The sequence below is a fragment of the Stylophora pistillata genome, chromosome 3 (genome assembly GCF_964205215.1).
Source record: "Stylophora pistillata chromosome 3, jaStyPist1.2, whole genome shotgun sequence".
Lineage (NCBI taxonomy): Eukaryota > Metazoa > Cnidaria > Anthozoa > Scleractinia > Pocilloporidae > Stylophora > Stylophora pistillata.
In genome coordinates, this window is record NC_142521.1 from 39,002,045 (window position 1) to 39,022,319 (window position 20,275).

Here is a 20,275-nt window from a genome sequence, read left to right on the forward strand (position 1 = left end):
ATCACACAGTAATCTCGTGTGTGGCAAATTAACGTCTCCTACCCCAACCCTGCAAGAGACGGGACCTCCATTTATCGTCCCTATCCGAGAAGACTAGAAAGTCTAACCATTTGCAGATATTATTACAAAGGCACCACTTTCTTCTCAGTTAATTAAAGACCCTGAGAGTTGGTCCGGCCGGATTTGAACTCACGACCTCCCGCACAACAGTCCGGCGCTCTACCAATTGAGCTACCCAGGAGGCGATTGTTTCCCTATTCACGTGACCTTAATGTATTAAGTGAAAAAGAAACGAAAAAATCGTTCACACTTGTAATTTAATTCAAACCTTTCAAACAATGTCAATTGTTACAGAAATAAATAACGATACCAGAAATAAACAATTACGATAAATAGAAATAAATATTACTGTCACTCGCACAAGTGAAAGTGTAAAAGAACAATACAAATAAATTACTGTATATACACAAAGAACTCTTAGTTCATCAACTTTCAAAATTGAAAAACTCGTTTCAACTAAAATCGGCGTTCATTATTCTACAATCTACGTAGAAATAAATAACATCAACTTTTGAAATGTAAAAAAATTTATCATTTATCCTAAAAATTCGGCAACTAATTTTTTTTCTATTTTCCGATATTTCTAAAAATGAAATCCGCTCAAAAGTTCTGGTGAAGCTCTCATAGCAAAAGGTCAATTTTTTTAAAATTACTTTATTCTATACATCTAACTACCAGAACGAAGTCACATTGAATTGTTAGCGGACATTTTGAACACTTCTGGTAATGTCAATTTATGAAACGAATAAGAAATCATATTAAGAATATTAAAAATTCGAGTACGTTACATCATTGCAAATTTTCTCAGATACTCCATATTAATCACACGTAAAGTCTCACTGCCTCCATTTTCAAAATTCGTTTGAAACAGAAAGTGAGAAAAACGACTTATTTGCCTCGTAATACAAAGCATTATGAGCCATGATGAAAGTAGATAGAAGTTTACAACCTCAATCAAGAAATACAATGCACGTGTCTTTTTTTATTTGCTTAGGATCTATTGAAACTGGAATCACTCAGGATGTTATTCTATCAAACAGCACATCAATCCCAAAAAGGGGAAAAGTAACTTTTAAATTCATGTAGTTTTGGCCGGAGGAGTCTAAATGTACTGCAAAGGACCTCAGTGATTTCATTTAGTTTGCTATAGTTTTACATTTAACTTTTTTTTTCTTTTTTTTTTTTTTTTAATGATATGGCGACACAACTGCTTCAAAATATATCCTTCCAAGGCATGTCTTGCTATTTTCTCTCAGCATTTCTTTCACACCTGGAAATATAATGAAGTCGTCAGTAACGTTGATAAAAAAAAAAAAAAAAAGTGAGAAAAAAAATCTCAAAACTATTTGGATAATATACAAAGGGGTAAGTTTCTGAAGAAATTGTGGCGCTGCCGGCGTCCTTTCGTCAGACGGGATAACCCTCTCACGAAGGGAAACTCTTAACGGTGGCCAATTTACAGTATCAACTTTCTCCCCTCCCCCCCTAAGCACTATTGTATAAATGTCAATACTAACCTTAAAGATTTACGTCTTTCTTTCTCGAACTGCGTTTCTGGTGTTTCACATTCATACGACATCAAAGCCAAATCTAAAGAAAAAAATTTCCTCATTAATCAACAACATCAATAAAAACAAAAAATTACAGGAAAATGTCCGAAACCTCATCTACTGCCGAGTCCCTCCTCGTGGGACAAAAGATGAGGACGATCAAAGTGTAGCTAAGGTGAGGGGATGATTTAAAAATTGTCAAATTTCAAAATACAAATCAGATGCAAGAAATGAAAAAGCCATCGGCAACAAAAGACCTGAACACGACAAAACATCGCATTCATGAGCCTGCGGTGCGCACACTTGAACAGTGAGAGGGTCCGAATCAAAATTAATGGCCTCATTCAATTAACCCTACATGTATAGGTGATTAACATGCAACTTCTCCCTACAACATCCATACATTATCCAGCAAACAGATAATGAGAATACTCAAACTTTAAAGGTGGAAGTTGTTACTTTGATCTAACAACGAACTCTTGTTACTAATTAACATAGAAATGTGTAGCAGCTCGTTGGGAGAATTGAAAACCAGATCTTGGGAGTTATAGGGCAAAGAGAACACGAAAGATAGTACTAGGGACCTTAAGTAGTCAGGACGGCAACGCCAAGGAAGACTCCGATTAAAAAATTAATTTCTACTCTTAGTTAGAATTTCAAACATGGCTGCAGGAGCTTACTGTCTCATATGGCGCCACAGCTCAACTGCAGCATGACGCATAAAAGTAGCGTTGAGTTCCAAATGAAAATTAAAATAATTTGCCGTCGCGTTTTCGGTTCGCAGACGACGCAAATTTTGGCGATTTCACGTTGTTGTTTTGCATAGGACGGCTAAGAAATGTACAAAGTTTCAAAACGCACGTGCTGAGCTATTGTTCTGCCAATTAGATTTCTTGTTTTTCCACGTCCTCGTCGCCGTCGCCGTCGTGGTTGCTTAAGGTCCCTAGTGAATCAAATTCACTGACGTCTAGTAAGACGTCATAAAAATAGGAAATCAATTTCATATCCAGCATCCACCTCCGAAGCGAATTCGCCAAGCAAGGCCAGCTAAAAACCAGGTACACTTCTTTGAAACTTACTCTTTTCAGACAACACTGGGACAGTCATCAGGTAATTCAACACAGCCCTGTTGCGGTCATATTTACACTAAGGAGAGAGCAGAATATACGAGAAAACAGTGAGTGCTGCAAATAAACTGATTTTATCGTCCATACAGCTTCTTTTAATGATTATTTTTTTCAAATGAGTCTTATCTCTGACAATGAATGAATCGAGGAGACGGAAGAAAAAAGAAACAAACAGAAGAAAAGCAAAAAGTGAGACATGGAGAGGAATTCACAGAAGAATCACAAGAGAAAAGTGAGGAACTTACAGCTGCTTCCTTCCATGTTACAAAATTTGTTATCAGTTTTGATAGCTGCCAGAATTTCTGCAAAACCAGAAAGCAAAATTGAATATGGAAAAACCTTACAACCGTAAAAACCACGAGCAGGACTGGTAGAGTAGTAAACTACAGAGGTGACGACAATAAAGAGGTTAAACAAATTTTGCTTTTGACTTGAAAATGCTAAAGTTGATCTGCCTGCCAACTGCCTTCGAACCTTTGTACTTTACAGTGAAAGCAAAAGCACCTGTATAATCTGAGCGACTCTTTTAATAAATTAGGTTGATTGATGGTAAGCGAGAAATGGATACAAATGGCGTCTCTACCTCGAAATTTATGTGTCCATTTGGAAGTCTGCAAAGGAATATGGATAGAAAAGCACAATTAACAATTTGTGATCAGTGATTACATATACTGTAGATAACGCTGAAAATCACGTGGGCAAAAAGCATGAATTTTGTACGTTAAAGAAACTTTTTTCAAACCTGTTTGAGTGGCCCTCGTTAAGAAAATAAACATCTTTCACAAACAGGCTGAAGAAAGGAACGGAGTATTCAAACTGAAAAGAAAAATTACAATCAGGAACAATTTCTCAGATTTATTGTCGAGGTAAAACATTGTTATTTCTCCGTAACAAAGACAAAATGCTACTCACCCTACCCCCGGTGCTCTCAACAGCCATTTTGAACATCGCTCGATAACAAGCAAAGTTCGATGCCGGATTCATCTCGCGTTCAAGTCTGTCAAACTTTCTACACTTTACTCTGGACCACTACAAATGAACAAAAGTTACGTTAATTTCCCTTTTACACCCTCACACCAGTATGCATATTCTCCATACTGTTCTCTATACATTTCCTGGGGCGCTGACAAGGAGAATTTGCTTAATAATCAAGAGCTTATTCAGTTAGTGATCATTTCCATTATTCTCTTCACCTTCATGTGTGATTTAGGGGTGGTATGTAAGGAGAAATTAGATGCTAGTCACCCTCAAGGATCAAAGGGTTAATGATAATGATAACTTTACAGCCCTGCGTTTTCTACCACAACCTTACTTGTGCACGATACAAATGCGATCACAAGAAACTCGAAAATGATCCGGAATTACTAGCTGTGTTTAGTCGAAACCGACAATGTAAAGCTGAGGATTCGAAAATCTTACCGTCTTTTTTAATCTTGTCACAGGACTCATGTTCAATCCGGCTGAGAATGAAGGAAAATACATAAAGGTCGGCACACACGAGGGGACTAGTCCCTGCGACTAGTCCGTGCGACTAGTCCCCGCGACAAGTCTTTGAAGGGTTTACACGAGGGGACCGGTAGCAGGGACTAGTCCCTTAAGGTGTTCACACGAGGGCACTCATTGCACAAGAACATAGGAAAATTTAGAGGCAAAGATGTTTCTTAGTCTGGGGCGTTACACGAAAACAATTAAAATTTGGTAACTTTTCATTGTAGCACTATTAAACATCAGCGCAAACGAACTACACTTATTCAGTCCGATTATTCATGCTTTTACGTGTTCCGTTTTTGTTTTTTTTATTTTATTTTTAACAGACACAGTCAAATAGGGTAAAAATTCCATCAAAACGGCTCCAAGACATCTGTATATGTTTACAAAACTAGAAATAGTTTTTTATTCTTCAGTTGTAGAAATCTAGAAGTCAGGGAAAATTCATCATTAGAAACTGCAATGTTTACAAATACCGGAAGTCACGCATCATACTGACCCGTGATTGGCTTATTTACCGTTTAGTCGCAGGGACTGGTCGCACAAACAGTTCACACGAAGGGAAAAACATTTGTTTCATGCGACAAGTCCCTGCGACTGGTCGCACGAATTCAAACCAGTTTGAATTCGTGCGACCAGTCGCAGGGACCAAATTTTGGTCCCTGCGACCACAGAAATGTGTAGTTCACACGAAGGGACTAGTCGCATGAAACTGGTCGGTGAGACTAGTCGCAGGGACTAGTCCCCTCGTGTGTGCCGACCTTAAGTTACTTTTGAACATTGCACTAATCGGTGGATTGAATGAGCCTTTCAAACATCTTCATTGTTATATCATCATTGCATTTTTAGTTAATCACGCAGGTAGGAAAACAATAAAAAAACTTGGAGCCATAATTGCATCCCGTGGTAAATACAGGCAGAAATATACTACACCAACAGAATAATGTCCTCACCAATAATAGCCATGGCAGAATTGAAGTTTCCTTTGTCATAACACTCGGTGGCCACATCAACAAAATATTCAATGATCTTGGCCCTGACTTTCTTTTTATTCCCCTAAACAATGTAATCAAAGTTACTTTATATGATACTGGTAAACTGAATTATATAAGCAATTTGACTGGTTCCTACTTATGATCTATTGGAAGAAAGACGCATAGATGACTTCACCATTAACAACATTTTTCTTTTTGTTATTATATAAAACAAATGGATAAGGTGTGTACAGTCATAGATCAAGGAACACGGAAGGGTTGAGACTTGTCGCTATGCGCCGGCAGCCGGCGAAATTCACTAGCTGAGAAAGAGGCAATCGCCGGTTGAATTTTCGCTGGTAATTGCTCCACAGACGCGTTTTTTTACAGTTTAAGTGAAAAAAAAAAAAAAAAAAAAAAAAAACAGCCTGCCGTTCGAAAACAAAAAGGAGAAAATAAATACCGAACTACATCTAAGCCACAACATTATCAAAAGCGAAATGAAGTATTGCTTTGAATTCACTGGTCTTAACTAGCCTATAGTGTCTCTCTCTGTTTCGGATCTCAAAGCTTGGTAACACCGCAGACAAGATGTTGCAAACGACTGGACACAGCCGGCTGAATGACTTCCTCAACCGGCACGCTATTTTGTTAGCAACATACATACTCGGCAGCGCCTCGTGTGCCACTTTTATGTTCTTACCACATTTTTACATCATCTGTGATGAACAAACGCACAGCAACATGGAAACGATTTGTTAATAGAGCAGCAATACCATTACAATTGAAGCAGTTCGGATACTCGGACCGTATTAAACTTACTAAACAGACTTCGGTTGCCACTAAATAACCGAGTCGATTGAACCATTCGATGTAAGCTTCTAAGTTGCTTGTCCTTTTGATATAGCTAAGAGTTGACTGAAAGAGGGAAAAATGTAAGAATCTTATAAACAGGTGAAAGAATGCATGAACGGAGGGGCAAATGAAGATCTGAAATAAGAAAATAAAACAAAACAAAACAAAACGAAACAAAAACGAAGAAAATATAAAGGTAAATATAAAGGTAATCTTGAATAAAGGCTGATAGTTTCGAAAGAAACTGTTTTGGGCTGCGTCGGTGGGAGTAACGAAATAATTTGGATATATCAACAAAGTTGAAATGGTAAATTGGCCACCGTAACGATTACAAAAGCTGACGTTTCGAGCGTTAGCCCTTCGTCGGAGCGGAGTATTGTTCACACAATAAAAAGAGAATAAAAATGGCTTCCCAACTTACTCTCAAGTCCGCTTCATCTCTTGGAATAAAAGTTTGCACAAACTCCTCTGGTCCAATGTTAGCCAGTCTTTCCTACGATAGAAGGTAACAGTTTGTTGATACATTACAGTAGGTTGCCCAGTATAATACAATTCTCGAAGGCAAAAAAAGCGTGATTTAGTAATAATTACCAACTCAATGTGACACAGCTGTTGAGCCATTATTACTGGAGGAGAACAGACCTCGAGAACGCTCTGCGAAAGAAAACGACGTATCAAGCCAGTTACCTATTCACCACTGATGCGTGTTTTGATTAACCCTCTTACGACCATACTGCTCTCTTTACTTTTTCTGAGGTGCTGACTAGGTGAATTTGTTTAACAATCAAGAGCTTCTTTTCTTGGTGATCATTTCCTTTATTCTCCTGACCTTAATGTTTGATTCGGCGATGATATTGTAAGGAGAAATTAGATGCTCGTCACTCTTTGGGGTCCAGGGCTCAAATAGGTCACTTTTTCTCATCAAAAATCACTCAATTTTAATCGCAGATGATCAAGAAAAAAAATTGCCAACATACTTTGTGCTTGGTGGATCCTTTCAGCTTTCTATCTTCAGCGGCCGCTGTTGCCTTTAACAGAATCTCTTCATATTTATTCAACAACGCAAGCTGCAAAAGTAACAGATGATAAAACCGAGTTTTGGATTTACAGATGAAACTTAACGAACGCAGGATTTTACAAATCTCCGACCAGGTTCAGTCTTACAAACTACAATATTGTTTTTGATCCGAGTAAAGAAAAAAAGGTATCAGATTCGTTAACTCTCTGTATAATTTCACCTGATGTAATAAAGCACAAGGCTCGAGCTTTTCGAGAAAAGAGTTAACTTCCGCAAACGTGTATCTCCTTGGCCAAATTAAATCAAAAGTCAAGTTTCTACGGCAATCACTCGCTGCTTAGCAGACATGAGTTACACTGCGGAAGAGAAAAGGTAATATATTTCTTGCAACGATAACGTTTTCACTCCAAGATCTCATTAGCATTTCTCTTTACCGTCCGCCATACAATTCCTACGACGTCAGTTCGGAGAATTTGGTATTCGATATATTAATAATCCTCCTATTGATCTATATTTCTTTGTTCTTATTATTAGTTGGCTTAAGAAAGTATTGATATTGTATGGAGAAATTCTATCTTGGTCACTCATTGGAGTAACATTGTAAAGGATTAACGCTGTTTGATGTCAGTCCACCTTGTGCGAAAGAGTTTTTAGAATGTTTTGGCGCACCTTCTGAAATAGGGACTGAGTCATCTGTCCAACCATGGTTCTTAATTCCTTGAGAGAAAAGGAACCAAAATAGTTACATGAACATAAATACAGTGGAACCTCGATTTAACGAAGTGCCAAGGGACTGGGGAAAACGGTTCGTTATATCGAGGCTCTGTGGCATAAATTTTATTTCTGTTTTACTGAAATTTCGAAAAACAATTTTCTTGAAGACAAAATAGGACTCTAAATGCATTGTTTTATCTTTTGCATTTTACACACCTTTTACTTTTCTTTCAGTTACCCTTCTCTTCATTGGTTGTGTTCTGTTTTGTTTTAATACAAGTAAAGGAGGAAAAATGGAAGCGACACGTTTGCAGATTGAGGGTAAACTTGAAGAACAAACGGTGACCTACCACTGTCAGTGATGCACAGTAACTGGTGATGTCCTTAATATGCATCATCATCACTTCATCCTTGAAGTCGTTTGGAAATGTCTCCGTCCATTCTCTGTACGGATAATATAAATCGTAAGGGGCCAGACCAGTTATGATTTATTACAGGGGAGGTTGAGAAATATTTTTTGAGCGGGGAAACATAATAGGGAGCTTTAGCAACGACAACGACGACGGCGACGGCAACGACAACGGCAGAAAACAATAGGCTTAATGATCAAAAACAATCGCCCTGCACGTGCGTTTGACATTTTGGTACATTTCTTTGCCGTTCTCGGCAAAACAACAACGTAAAACAACCAAACTTTAGGTTTTCTCGAGAACGTGAGCGCATAACGGTTAATTTTGCTTTCTTTCTCCTTACTTTAACGCCGTTGGTAGTGATATAGTCTCTGAATAGTTCGCCAGCATTTTCCAAGTGAAACACATCGGAATAACCTCGAAAGAGTTACAAAAACGAAAAGTTAGATTTCGACACGACGTTTTCGTTGCCGTCGCCGTCGTCGTTGCTAAAGCTCCCTATTGTTTTCAGGGGGAATGGATAGGGTGGGAGGGGGGGGGGTGAGTCATCCCTAACAGGGTTTAAAGGGAGGGAGGAAGATTATAGAAAATTGACTGTCAATGAGAGGAGGTGGGGGGGGGGGGAATCATTAGTATACTACCCAGCCTTATCAGAATTAAAGGAACTCCTCAGGACAAACTTTTAAAGTGAAAATCAACATTACAATTCGCTTAATAATTATAAACTTAACAGAACTGACTGTTTAAATTTCTTTCTCCCGTTCAAATGGCCATTAGAAAGAGTTCACTATAACAACATGGTGTTAAACAACCACATTAAATAAAACCAAAGTTTTCCCTCCATTTGTAAAAAAATGTTTGAAAGATTACCTCAATAGTTTAACCAAATTAAAGGCAAGCACCTTGGTCTGAAATTGGAATGATAAAGAAAAAACATTTAAAATGGAGCAGAAAAAGGTAATTCCATCAATTAATCAACAACAATTCAGGTAAATTGTAAAGTTGAAGTAAAAGAAAAATTACAGAACTTAGTGGACATAACAGTATCCACATGTTAACGACATTTTTGTTTTCAACACAACAGATTACAAACCTCTTCAGAAGGAGCTTTTCTTATCTGCTCAGCACATGACTATAATTTCAAAAACAAAGGGATTTACTGAGATTACTCATTAATGGGTAGTTAATTAACTAATAGTATGTACATTGTGTATAATCATTTAGTTAACTGATCACTTTCTGCCTCGAGAAACAGATTTTTTTTACCTTTGAAACTCTTGACAGCAATTCACTTGGAAGAATAAACAGCCTTGAGCATAGTAGAAATGCAAAGATGTATGTCCTCTGGGAAAAACAAGTTGACAAGAATTGAAACTTTATGGCAATTGATTTTTTCTAGCAAATACAGTTTCACTGTATAATAAATTTGTAGGAAACTATGATCATTAATTATAGATAACTGCATACTCTACAAATATAATGACATCAGTGTACCTCATTTTGCAAATAGCAATTTGTAAAAATGGTATACTAAACATATTACTATTTCTACAATTCGCTTTTTGTAAAGTCTATCATTTGACATACATGTAACTGAAATACAGTAACTGATAAAAGCTATGGAAATGAAATAACACTATGTTAATTTCCTCTATGAAGCTCAAAAAGACTATTTTTAGGAAAATTCATTGCTTAACGAGGGAACTCTGTAACAAATTGCATACATGTGAAAACCGATATCACATGAATCGCAAAGCGATTACTTATAGTTGCCATGTTTACATAGACACAAAACATTATCACTTAGTCTCGTTTTCAAATCACAATTCCATACTAAATACCTCGCTTTGCTAACCAATCAGAATTTGAGATTTTATTCAATGATGCAATTCTATTCTAAATCTAAGCATGCATTAAAATTATTAGAGTTATATCAAAGTCCCCCTCCCACAAGAGTGAAAGGAACATTAAATAAGCCTTCTCTATTAATCCTTTGAAAATGAGTAAGTTACAAACACATGCACATCCTGTTCAAGTCCTTCAGACAATGAATATCTTTAAAAATTAGTGGTCAGAAGTTATGTATTCATAATTTGGATATATCAACAAAGTTGAAATGGTAAATTGGCCACCGTAACGATTACAAAAGCTGACGTTTCGAGGGTTAGCCTTTCGTCAGAGCGAATAGAGGAATTGTGGGTTGTGTGTGCTTTTCATTAATTCATTACTCCCACCAACACAACCCCAAACAGTTTCTTTCGAAACTATCAGCCTTTATTCTTATGTATTCATAATTTTTTTTTATATATTTATGACAAAAAAAAAATTACATACATCAGGGTAGTAATTTGGAAGAGGAACCAAGAGCTGGATAAGACCACTTAGAGTACCAGCTGTAATATGTCCATTCTCAAACACAACACCCTACAAACAAAAAAATTGATTAACAAGTCAAATAATTTGATTATAAATAATTATAACAAATGAAACTTAAATTTTCAGCATAATCAGAGCTCGACAATAATTCAGTTTTGGCTAGACAGAGGTTTTCGATTTTCACCAGCCAGTTTGGCTAGTACACAAACAGAAATTGTTGTAACATCCGCAAGTTGTCACAAGCCACTTGGCTGGTAGGTTGAAAAGTTAGTGTCGAGCCCTGATAATCCCTACCAGATGTAAAGGAAGGCACGAGTGATATGTTACTTTGTGAAATGGTTTTTCCTGATGCATGTACCGTAAGAATTATTTTGCTGCCTCGCATTACATGTACTTGACATTCTACATGCAGGGTTCTCATCAATTCATGAAGCAGACAGTTTACACCAATTTATTTTCATTACTCTTTACAACTTACACACAGATTATTTCACGAAAACTAGGTGGCTCAGAAATCAAAGTAGCCTGGTCTTTCAGCTAAGTGGTCGGCACTTAATGAGAACCCTGACATGCATAGCATTTTTTCACCAATTCAAGAGCAGGCTGATTGAAATGTTCAGGTTCATCAATAACATCCAAGGTGAGGTTGGCATCTGATACTCCAGTGGTGGATGAGAAAAGTTGCAGTTAATCTAAGTAAGAACTCACTAGAAATTACAGCACACCTCTGAAAGGTTTGAAGGGATAGATGGAGTTCTTGATGGAGTAAGGCTAATCTTCTTCACAGACTAAGTGAGAGAAAAAAATAATAAGTCATTATAAAAGAAAGAGATATACTTGTACTGGAAGTTGAAACAGGAATTAAAAAAGATCCCTAGCCCATTAAGAAACAGTTTCTTAATAACAGTATGATGAGTACAACAAGTAGATACATGTACTTGTATTATATCAATATATAATCACTATCAGTAATGTTCAGCATTAAACCAAGAGAGGTTCCATAGTAATCCACTCTATACATCATCATCATCTTTATTTGCCTTTATTTAACAATAAAAAATATTTAATTACAGCGATAACAGTTAGAAGGCAAGGAGACCCAAGAAGCCACCAGGCTTATGGGAGAGCCACCTCACTTAAAATAATTAATTAAGTAAAGAAAAAGTGCATTATTGTCGAGTGCATTATACTGCATTGTTATTGAAACAAAAAAATCATGTATATCCACCTAAACTTCAGTTTGTAATTTTTATAAGCTTGGTTCTGCTTCTACAAATATCTGCCTTTTTCCCTTTGGTTGCCCATGAATCAAGCTTTGAGATTTAGATAATATAATTGGACAAATTGTCTTTCTTTATTGGTGACCCGAATTTTATCTCTAGTGACCAGTCTAAAATTTTGGAAACCAAACGGCAAGCCTCTAAATGTAAATATCAAAGTGATTGAAATTAAGTATCAAACTTGAAATTCTTTGAAATCTTACTGTTCCATTGTGATTTTCCCAATCTTCGTCAACCACATTTCCAAAGATGGTGGGCTGAAAAACAAGGTGAGTCTTTTAAGCTATATTTAGCCAATCAGTACATTCATTTTCTAAATTAAAAATAAAGAGAAAAATAGTTTATTCAGCATGATCATACATTGTTTTCATTATCATCATCACTTAATAATTATCAAATTAATAATTTTTGAAAATACTTCAATATAAAAAATAATTTATATATACTAGTTACTCATAAATAGAAAAATTTGACACACAATCAAAATAAAGTATAAAAGATATAACTATTGTCAACTACATGTAATTAACTCAATAAATATATGAATTCTGCTTATGGTAATTACAGCCGCTATGTTTCTTTCACAATGCAACACGAATATCTAACATTATTTACCCTTGCTTTGACAGTTTGCTTGAAACCAAGAGAAGGTACACTTCTTGTAGACTACAACACAAAGAGAAAAGTGTAAGATCAGTACGGAAGGGAAAATTTCTTACAGTTATCTTCTTGCTGCTGTTTCTCTTAAATGTAATTACAAACCCCTTTTTAGCCATAATGTAACATAATCTACATGTACATGTACAATCCTAGTCTACTATTAAAGTTTAGAATAATAAAAGTGTATAATATAAAAAGGCATAGAAAAAGACAATATTAATTTTGTAGTCATAAAGTCACCTTAAATCAAAGGATGTGCAGTTACCTTTCTCTGCTTGGTTGTTCTTCTGAACAGACCTCTTGCAGCTTCCTCATATTCTTTGGCCAGCTGGTGATGTTGTACCAACAACTGTCTGCAAAGATGTTAATACAACGCATGATGGTATAGCCTACACCTGCATGTTTTAAGTATCATGATGCAGCAGTGTGTAAGATTACCATCCACAAAACCAACAGTTCTTGATTCGACTGTCAGAATCAATGGCACAATGTATGAAGAAACACCCCTTGGGTGTGTTACTTTTAAAAATCCAAATCAAACTTATTTAATGCAGAAGTTGAACTTTGTACTTACGTATAGTTTGATTTTTGACGGGTCAATTCTTTTTCCTAAAAAAAGAAGGAATAAAAAACAATTATAAAAATCCTAAGGACACCACTAAAACTATTTCTCAACCAAAATCTTTGGGTTGTTCTGACTTAAAAATAATGAAGGAGATGTTGGGCAGGCTTATCTTAAACTTGACAATTTGATTTCATCAACAGTGTTGATAATATAAATTGGTCATCATATAAATTGGGCCTGCAGTAATTGGCGCAAGCTGTTGCGGTGACCCTGCCGGTTGGCAAAGCTATTAAATGAAATGAAATTAATCACAAAGAGTTACATGTAGTAGCTGGGTTTGGAGAATTACCAGTAGCCCTTTGCCAGAATTATGCTTTACAGCAGATAATCTACAGTAGTTTTGCTCCGACAAAGGGCTAATGCTTGAGATATCAGCTTTATAAACTCTATGCTGTAACCACTTCACATTATTAGCTCATTTGATAACACCAAATTATTTTGTTTTCTGCACCCCCCCCCCCCCCACTCCAGCAATATTTTGAAACTTCTTTTAAAACTTATCCCTTTTATTCATTTATCTTTGGTTAAACTTACCTTCTCAACACCACTTATTCCGCTCTCTGATTCTTCAACGAGTTGTAACTCTAGTTGAATTAGTTTCTTTTTCTCCGCTTCAAGCAATTTTTCAGTCACCTAGCAAAAGTCAATGTGAAATTGTGTGCTAGAATCATTTCATACTAACAGCGACAAAAGTGTTTACCTATTAACTATAAATAATACATGTAACTAAATAACATTTGCAGTATAAGTAATTTGAATCACCTCCAACTGGACACCAAAGAGCCCCTGACCAAGGTTCTCCAGAGTTGCTGCACTTCCATCGCAAGTTGCCATATTAGCTGTTATCAATTACTTTAATCATGGATTTCTCATGTCTCTCAGTAATGGGCCCTGTGAGCCAAGAACATGACATTCTTCATCCTGAAATGCAAAGATTAATGAAAAAAAGTGTCATCATCACTAAAGTTAGTTTTGAGTGTGTGCAGATAAGCCAAAAATAGGAATCATGTTGTAAGCACCACAAATTCTGCGCTTGCCTCTTTGGATGATGTTTACTTTGCATGCAAACATGTCAATTAATATTACACTTCCAGTGTTGAGGCCTGAAAAATAATTCATTTGCTAAAGAAGTTGGAGTCTAGGCCATTTTTTTTATATTGGATCCTTGAAGAACTTTAATCAAGGCCTCTGTATCTTGAATTTTGAGTTCCTGATTTTTTCTTCACCAAGTCATCTATAGCTCTAAAGCACCAGTAATCAATATAACAAATCAACCTTGATCCACTCTTGAAAAAAATAACAAGGCCTTGAGACGTAACACTAGACAGGCAAGTACAATCTTAATCCATCTGGTATTATTTACGAGCATGAATTATATTCAACCAAGTTCCTACAAACACAAAATATAACTGAATGCAGATAATGCATTTGTTCATAGTTCCATAAACAATCCATTTAACTCTGGCAATTATTAACCAAAATTAACGGAAATTAATCACAAAATAGTACAGGTTATGTGTTTTCGAGGACCGCAGTCTTCGACATTTTTAAGATATTGCATTTTTTTTCGTTTCTTTTCACAATCATTAAAATTTCAAATCCTCCTATATAGTGTCTGTGGCTTACGGTTTTCATAGAGTTAGACATGGTATATTTTCGCGCGGTCTATTAGGATAATCGTGAATATAGATTACATTTCACATTTTTCGAAATGAAAAATTATATCAGTTGAGAAAACGCCAACTAAGAGGAACAACACCAAACAAGGCACATTACGTGCAGTGTTTGTCAAACAGAATTAAGATCGTGCAGCGATGTCTGTCTAATGAAAACAATAAGATCGGAATACATTAAGACAACTGTCAGCTATATCATAATTGCTTGTGTTTTCTCAAAAGCTTTTACAGAGTAAATGTAAACTTTGCCAAGAGCCTAATCTCATATTTGGTAAAATAGAATCGCTTATTCCTGTTTTATGCGATAAGGTCGTCTTTCTCTCCCAATGAGCAATCGTTAGGAATTTCGTTCATAGTTTTCATTTATAATTGCAGTCGCGAAATTCACCGAGGCGAATGTTATCAACATCGAACACAATGCAAACCTGCTCTTCTTCGTTCAAACAAATTGAAAGTTCGTGGGAATTCTAATTTATCGCAGCCATCAAAATCAAAATAAAACACTTTTAAAACGCTAGTGGACTACAATAACCTAACATAAACAAACTAGCGCCTTTATCGTGATACTAAGCGTAAGCCATGTTAAATTTCATCGGCTGGCTAATTGTTCTAGAACGAAGAGCTAATTTATACATAAAGTATATTTTCATGTGATCACGGATTCTTTTGACTGTATTTTACAGCCATTACTGTTACATTCGTGCATTTTTTAACAATGACTTTTCTCACCTCAAGGAAGCGGCGAGATTCTTCCCTTTCGCATAAAACGAGGAAACTTTTGGAAAACCATAGGCAACGTACGCAAGAGGACTGGGAACAAATCATACAGCGAAGTATACGTCCGCAATGCAGATGTATTTTTGCATCGTTGGCAGTGCCATTGGGCAATATGGGAATCCTTGTTTACAATATTTGCCTCATTAGCATAGGCAATTCAGTTTCTGATGGAGCTAAAAATAAATCAGTTCTGAATATCGAAAGGTCAAAGTAAGATTGACTGGGCCAATGGATACGAGCCTGATGCATTGAATACTTTTTGTGCCACACGGGATTAAAAACTCAAAATTTTACATAGAATGTATGAGCTCATTAGCGCTTTTGCCACCCAGAAATCTTGCAGCTTTTGATGGACTATTTTTCCTTGAATATTACACCCAAAGAGCGAAAAATTTCACCATGTACTAAGGTTTACTAGCTCTTTAGCTGCCTGAAGTCAATTTGTATCTAACATGCTTCCTTCTTTACGCAAAGCCGTATGCAAATGAGCAAAAATGTAAACAATGGCGTCAGCATGAATCCGCCTATATGAAGCGGATCCTGCACTCAGCTCTGATTGGCTACCCGAGCGGGCAAGATACGCGCAACATTGCGTTCAACGGAATACAAAGTTCGTAGTTTTTGGAAAATGTCGGGAGACGACTGTCAAAACAAAGAAATCATGAACGACTCTCGTGGATTCATTGTGCTACATAACAAAGTTGGCTCTCCAAACAAACAAGTCATTCTTGATTCTTAATGAAGCGAAATCTTTTCGTTTAATGATAAATCCTTTATTGAACAAGCTCTTTTGCTTAAGATGGATGGATAATAGCCTCGTTCTTTTTTGTGTTTTAAGTTCGCTCCCACCTTTACCAGTTCGCAGACACACCGTTCCTGTAGCTCAGATTAAACCAGAAATAACTTAAAAAAGTCATCAAGAGAGAAACTTCAACAGAAAAAAAGACTGAAAAAATGTAGCCAAGGTTTGACATAAGTCCACAAGGTGCGAGAGGTCTTCACAAAAAAGCGCATTATGAAGCTGGATCACGGTGTATATTTGTGCGTGATTTATCATTAGTCTTAAAGCAGAGGTGTACCACAGACGTATAATTTTTATCTTCCCGTTCCTGAAAGGAGCCACGATAACTATTACTGCAGTCTGATTGTTAGTTTCGAAACGCGTAGCTCGTGTACTTTTCTGTTATGTTTGTTCTGGTCTATTATTTCTTCGTTGGTTAATGATTATTACTTTATAAGTTTCTTATTTAATCAGTTTCATTTAATCAAATGAACTAGATATTGTATTTCATACTTCATCGCTATTAGTTGCTGTTGATACTGCCCAATTTTGTCTGCTATTTACGAATCATCTGCTATCGACGAGTTACCCACAATCACTAGGAGCTAGACCAAAGTAAGTCTTTCTTTATTTTACATCTAAGATATTTCCCATTTTTGGTACGTACATTGGTTTATTTCTCGCTTTCAGTTCACTTCATAATCGTTTCATTGTCAATTAGGCTAGTGTTACATTTCTCAAGGATAGTTTCTTAGTTTAGTTTCTGCTGTATTTTCTTTTAGTTCGAACACACAAATTCCGCCACATAAACTCAGCTACAATCATTAATCATGACTACGCTATCTTCAATCTATACTTCGCCTTTTTCATCTGTGATTTCACACCGATCCCTTTATTTTCGTTTGTAAGTTTGATTACGTACCTCATTTAGTTAAACCTTGATTTCTACTGTGTGTTCGAATTGTCTTCTCCGCTATACTATGAAGGTTACACTGATTAGTTCTTAGAGTGGGGTGAGATTCTATTTCATTTTCGCAATGGAAACGGTAATGCTTCGCCGAATGGCCTCATTCGTCTACTTTCTCTAAACACCAACATAACACGCGAAGCGATCACCACCAAGCCTCGGTTTGACGTTGCGAGAAATTGTTTTGACGTCATCGCGCATAAGTCCTATTGGCTGTTGGCATCGTTTATCTTTGGCCTTGCAGAGAATTGCGAAAGTGCCTTCACCGTTAATTAGTTATCGCAGAAAAAAAAAATTCATCATTTGCCAGTAACTCAAAAACGTATTTAGTAATTTCAATAATTGATCAAACAGACAGCTGAGAAACAGGAAAACAAGGGGTAGTGAGTCTATGTTACGTCACATTAGGAGCTAGGACGAGTCGCTAAGCGAGACTCAAAATGGCGGCGTTCAATGTCTTATTTCTCGAGAACGATTGATGACAAAACAAGGGGTTGGGTTATCCACTGGAGTCATAGTTTTGAGAGAGTGAAATATATCTTTAATGAGCTTACTTCTCCTTTAATCGTCTTCCTCGAGTTCTCAGCAAATGGCTCAGTGGTGTGGGTAAAGTGGCCGGTCCCATTCTTACTTTAGGTGACCTTCCATTTCTAGAACAGGATGAATCGGTTAAACCTTTTTTTCACGTGGCTGAATAAGTCATTATTAATGTCAGAAGATGCTTTACGCATACGTAGATAAGGCCGCTGTCATTAGTTATGATCAGGGGGGAGAGGGGGGAGAATTTAGAAGGATCACATTATTTTTAGGGGAGAGGGGGGGTTCATATCGATCAGTCGTTGCCAACAGAGTATAGAGGGAGGAAAATAGAAAATTGACTACCAATTTTCTGCTATGAAGGGAGGGGGGGTTGTAAGAATATTACAGTCTGTGGGAGGGGATCTTTGTATTTAAATCAGATAAATTTTTGACACAAGCAAAACCATTCAACCTCCCCACCCCCCCCCCATACACCTTGAACTGTCTCTAAATTAGCGATACTCCATTAGATCTAGATCAACACTGAAATTCTTTCACTCTAACAGGTAAGCCAGCGTTATTCATGATACTTTCCGTTCGACCTTGCAGGCGAAATGTGACTTTTACGATTTTAAGGACAGCTCACCGAATCTCAGTAGTTCTCCAACAATAAATCATGGGGTTTATAGAGCTACACACAAAAACAATGGTAGAGACATAAATGTAAGCCTCTTTTACGGATCTTGTATAACCAGTAACTTTGTGAGTAATTACCACGGCGATCATCGGTGCGTTTGAGAAAACGAATAAACCAAGAATGTAAGTCATGGTCACAACTGACTTTCTTTCCGCATCTCGCGATTCTGATGATTTGATTCTCGCTGATTTTTCCTGATCTTGGATACATCGCTGATGGCGTCTGACTTGCATATAGACCCTGGAATACGGCGAGATTGTAATGATTAAACTTGAAAACAAAATAGGAATTGTTACTGTTTTGAACTTCTTCCCGTCTTTCATTGAGAAGAATCTTGCACCCGCTACGAGACTCATCGTGAACCACAAGATGCCAACTGTCACGAGGGCTCGGAAATTCGTCACAATTTCTTTGTATCGGAGGTGAAAATACACTGCAAAGTAGCGCTCGATGCTTATTGCTGTAAGCGTCAGAATTGATACACCACAGGCTATATAACCTGCAGTCTCTGTAATGATCCTAGTCGCACAATACATGTTGACATTACGTTGAATTTCACCTACTTTGTGCGCAACAAAACTCGGTTGCGCGATAAGTCCTACAATGAAATCAGACAAAGCTAAACAACATAGAAGCGTATTGGCCGGACAGTGAAGAGAAGGTGTTCTTTGATATGCCATTATGATGACAAAATTTCCTAGTACAGCCGTGAGGGAAAACACAGAGTTTACAACTGCTGTAACAATGTTTGTAGTGTACAAGGCTTCGATGTCGAAGTTAATATCCAAGTTGAAACAAGAAGAGTTCATTTGCTTTTGTAGAGCTGTTAACTCAATGTGACCTCGTCAAAAGGGCGATTTCGGTGTTACAAAGCTAAGCTTTCGTTTAATGCACCAGCCGATTTTATAAAAAGATAACAAGAAAGTTGAAATGTGATCATGATGCTTGAATAGACAGATTGCATTTCGTATTACGTACATTTTCTTCGAATCAGAGGGCCAAATTTAATTACCCAGGAAATACGAGTCTGAATTTTATTTACTTTCAGTAAAATTTCCGATTTCGAGAACGAATTGTGAGTCGCATTCGTGCCACACAAAGGGGAAACCGCGGAGGAAAAGACGATTAGGTAAATCGTCATGGAAATAACTTTCAAACGATGCAACATAATTTTCAACCTTTCGTTCTTCGTTCTTAGTTTCAATACAAATTGCTTCAGGAAAATCCCAAAGTCAATCGGGTCTGTTGTCGTGGGTGTTATCAATTAAATGAACATGCTAATGCTAAATAAATTTGTACGACTTACATGTATGTTTTGCCCAGAAATATCTGCCTTTTTCGGTTTGATAAACGCTATCTTGTCAGAATGATTGCACAAAAGTAATTATCTATCCAGTTAATCTCAAAGAAAGCTATTAATGCTATAAAAGAGTCATTTCTTTGATCGGATTACATGTACAACGAAAGTTTTTTTTTTGTTTTAATTTTTTTTTTTTTTTTCAATGGAGCGGAATCATTCACGTTCAACCCCTTTCAGGGAAAACTACTTGAAAAAAAAAAAAAAGAGAGAAATATGTTAAGCATGATTATAACACAAACAAATAACAAGAAAAAACACGAGAGTAGTTTGGGAACAAAGTATAAAGTGTAACTGCAAGGGTTTCTTGGTTAACCGGTCTAAAAACATGTCAACCTAATTTATTCAGAGGGAACTGAGGGGG

At 36.7% G+C, this 20,275-nt stretch overlaps 1 protein-coding gene and 1 pseudogene across 1 annotated transcript; both read right to left on the reverse strand.

Annotated features, from left to right (window-relative positions):
• Positions 1-300: 300 nt before the first annotated feature.
• Positions 301-15,694, reverse strand: LOC111331463 (ras-GEF domain-containing family member 1B). The gene is made up of 27 exons (XM_088751924.1): positions 15,543-15,694; positions 13,900-14,058; positions 13,672-13,770; positions 13,087-13,121; positions 12,778-12,865; positions 12,468-12,518; positions 12,056-12,109; positions 11,298-11,360; positions 10,531-10,620; positions 9,463-9,540; positions 9,290-9,328; positions 9,067-9,104; positions 8,137-8,230; positions 7,742-7,789; positions 7,032-7,121; positions 6,646-6,708; positions 6,476-6,547; positions 6,022-6,117; positions 5,179-5,281; positions 4,157-4,197; positions 3,650-3,766; positions 3,480-3,553; positions 3,321-3,348; positions 2,983-3,039; positions 2,690-2,756; positions 1,578-1,650; positions 301-1,330 (listed from the first exon to the last, which is right to left on the reverse strand). The coding sequence occupies exons 2-27, from the start codon at positions 13,969-13,971 to the stop codon at positions 1,303-1,305; spliced, it is 1,758 nt and encodes a 585-aa protein (XP_088608050.1). The 5' UTR covers positions 13,972-14,058; positions 15,543-15,694; the 3' UTR covers positions 301-1,302.
• A 923-nt stretch (positions 15,695-16,617) lies between these two features.
• LOC111331448 (melanocortin receptor 3-like) lies at positions 16,618-19,374 on the reverse strand (annotated as a pseudogene).
• Between the last annotated feature and the right edge of the window lie 901 nt (positions 19,375-20,275).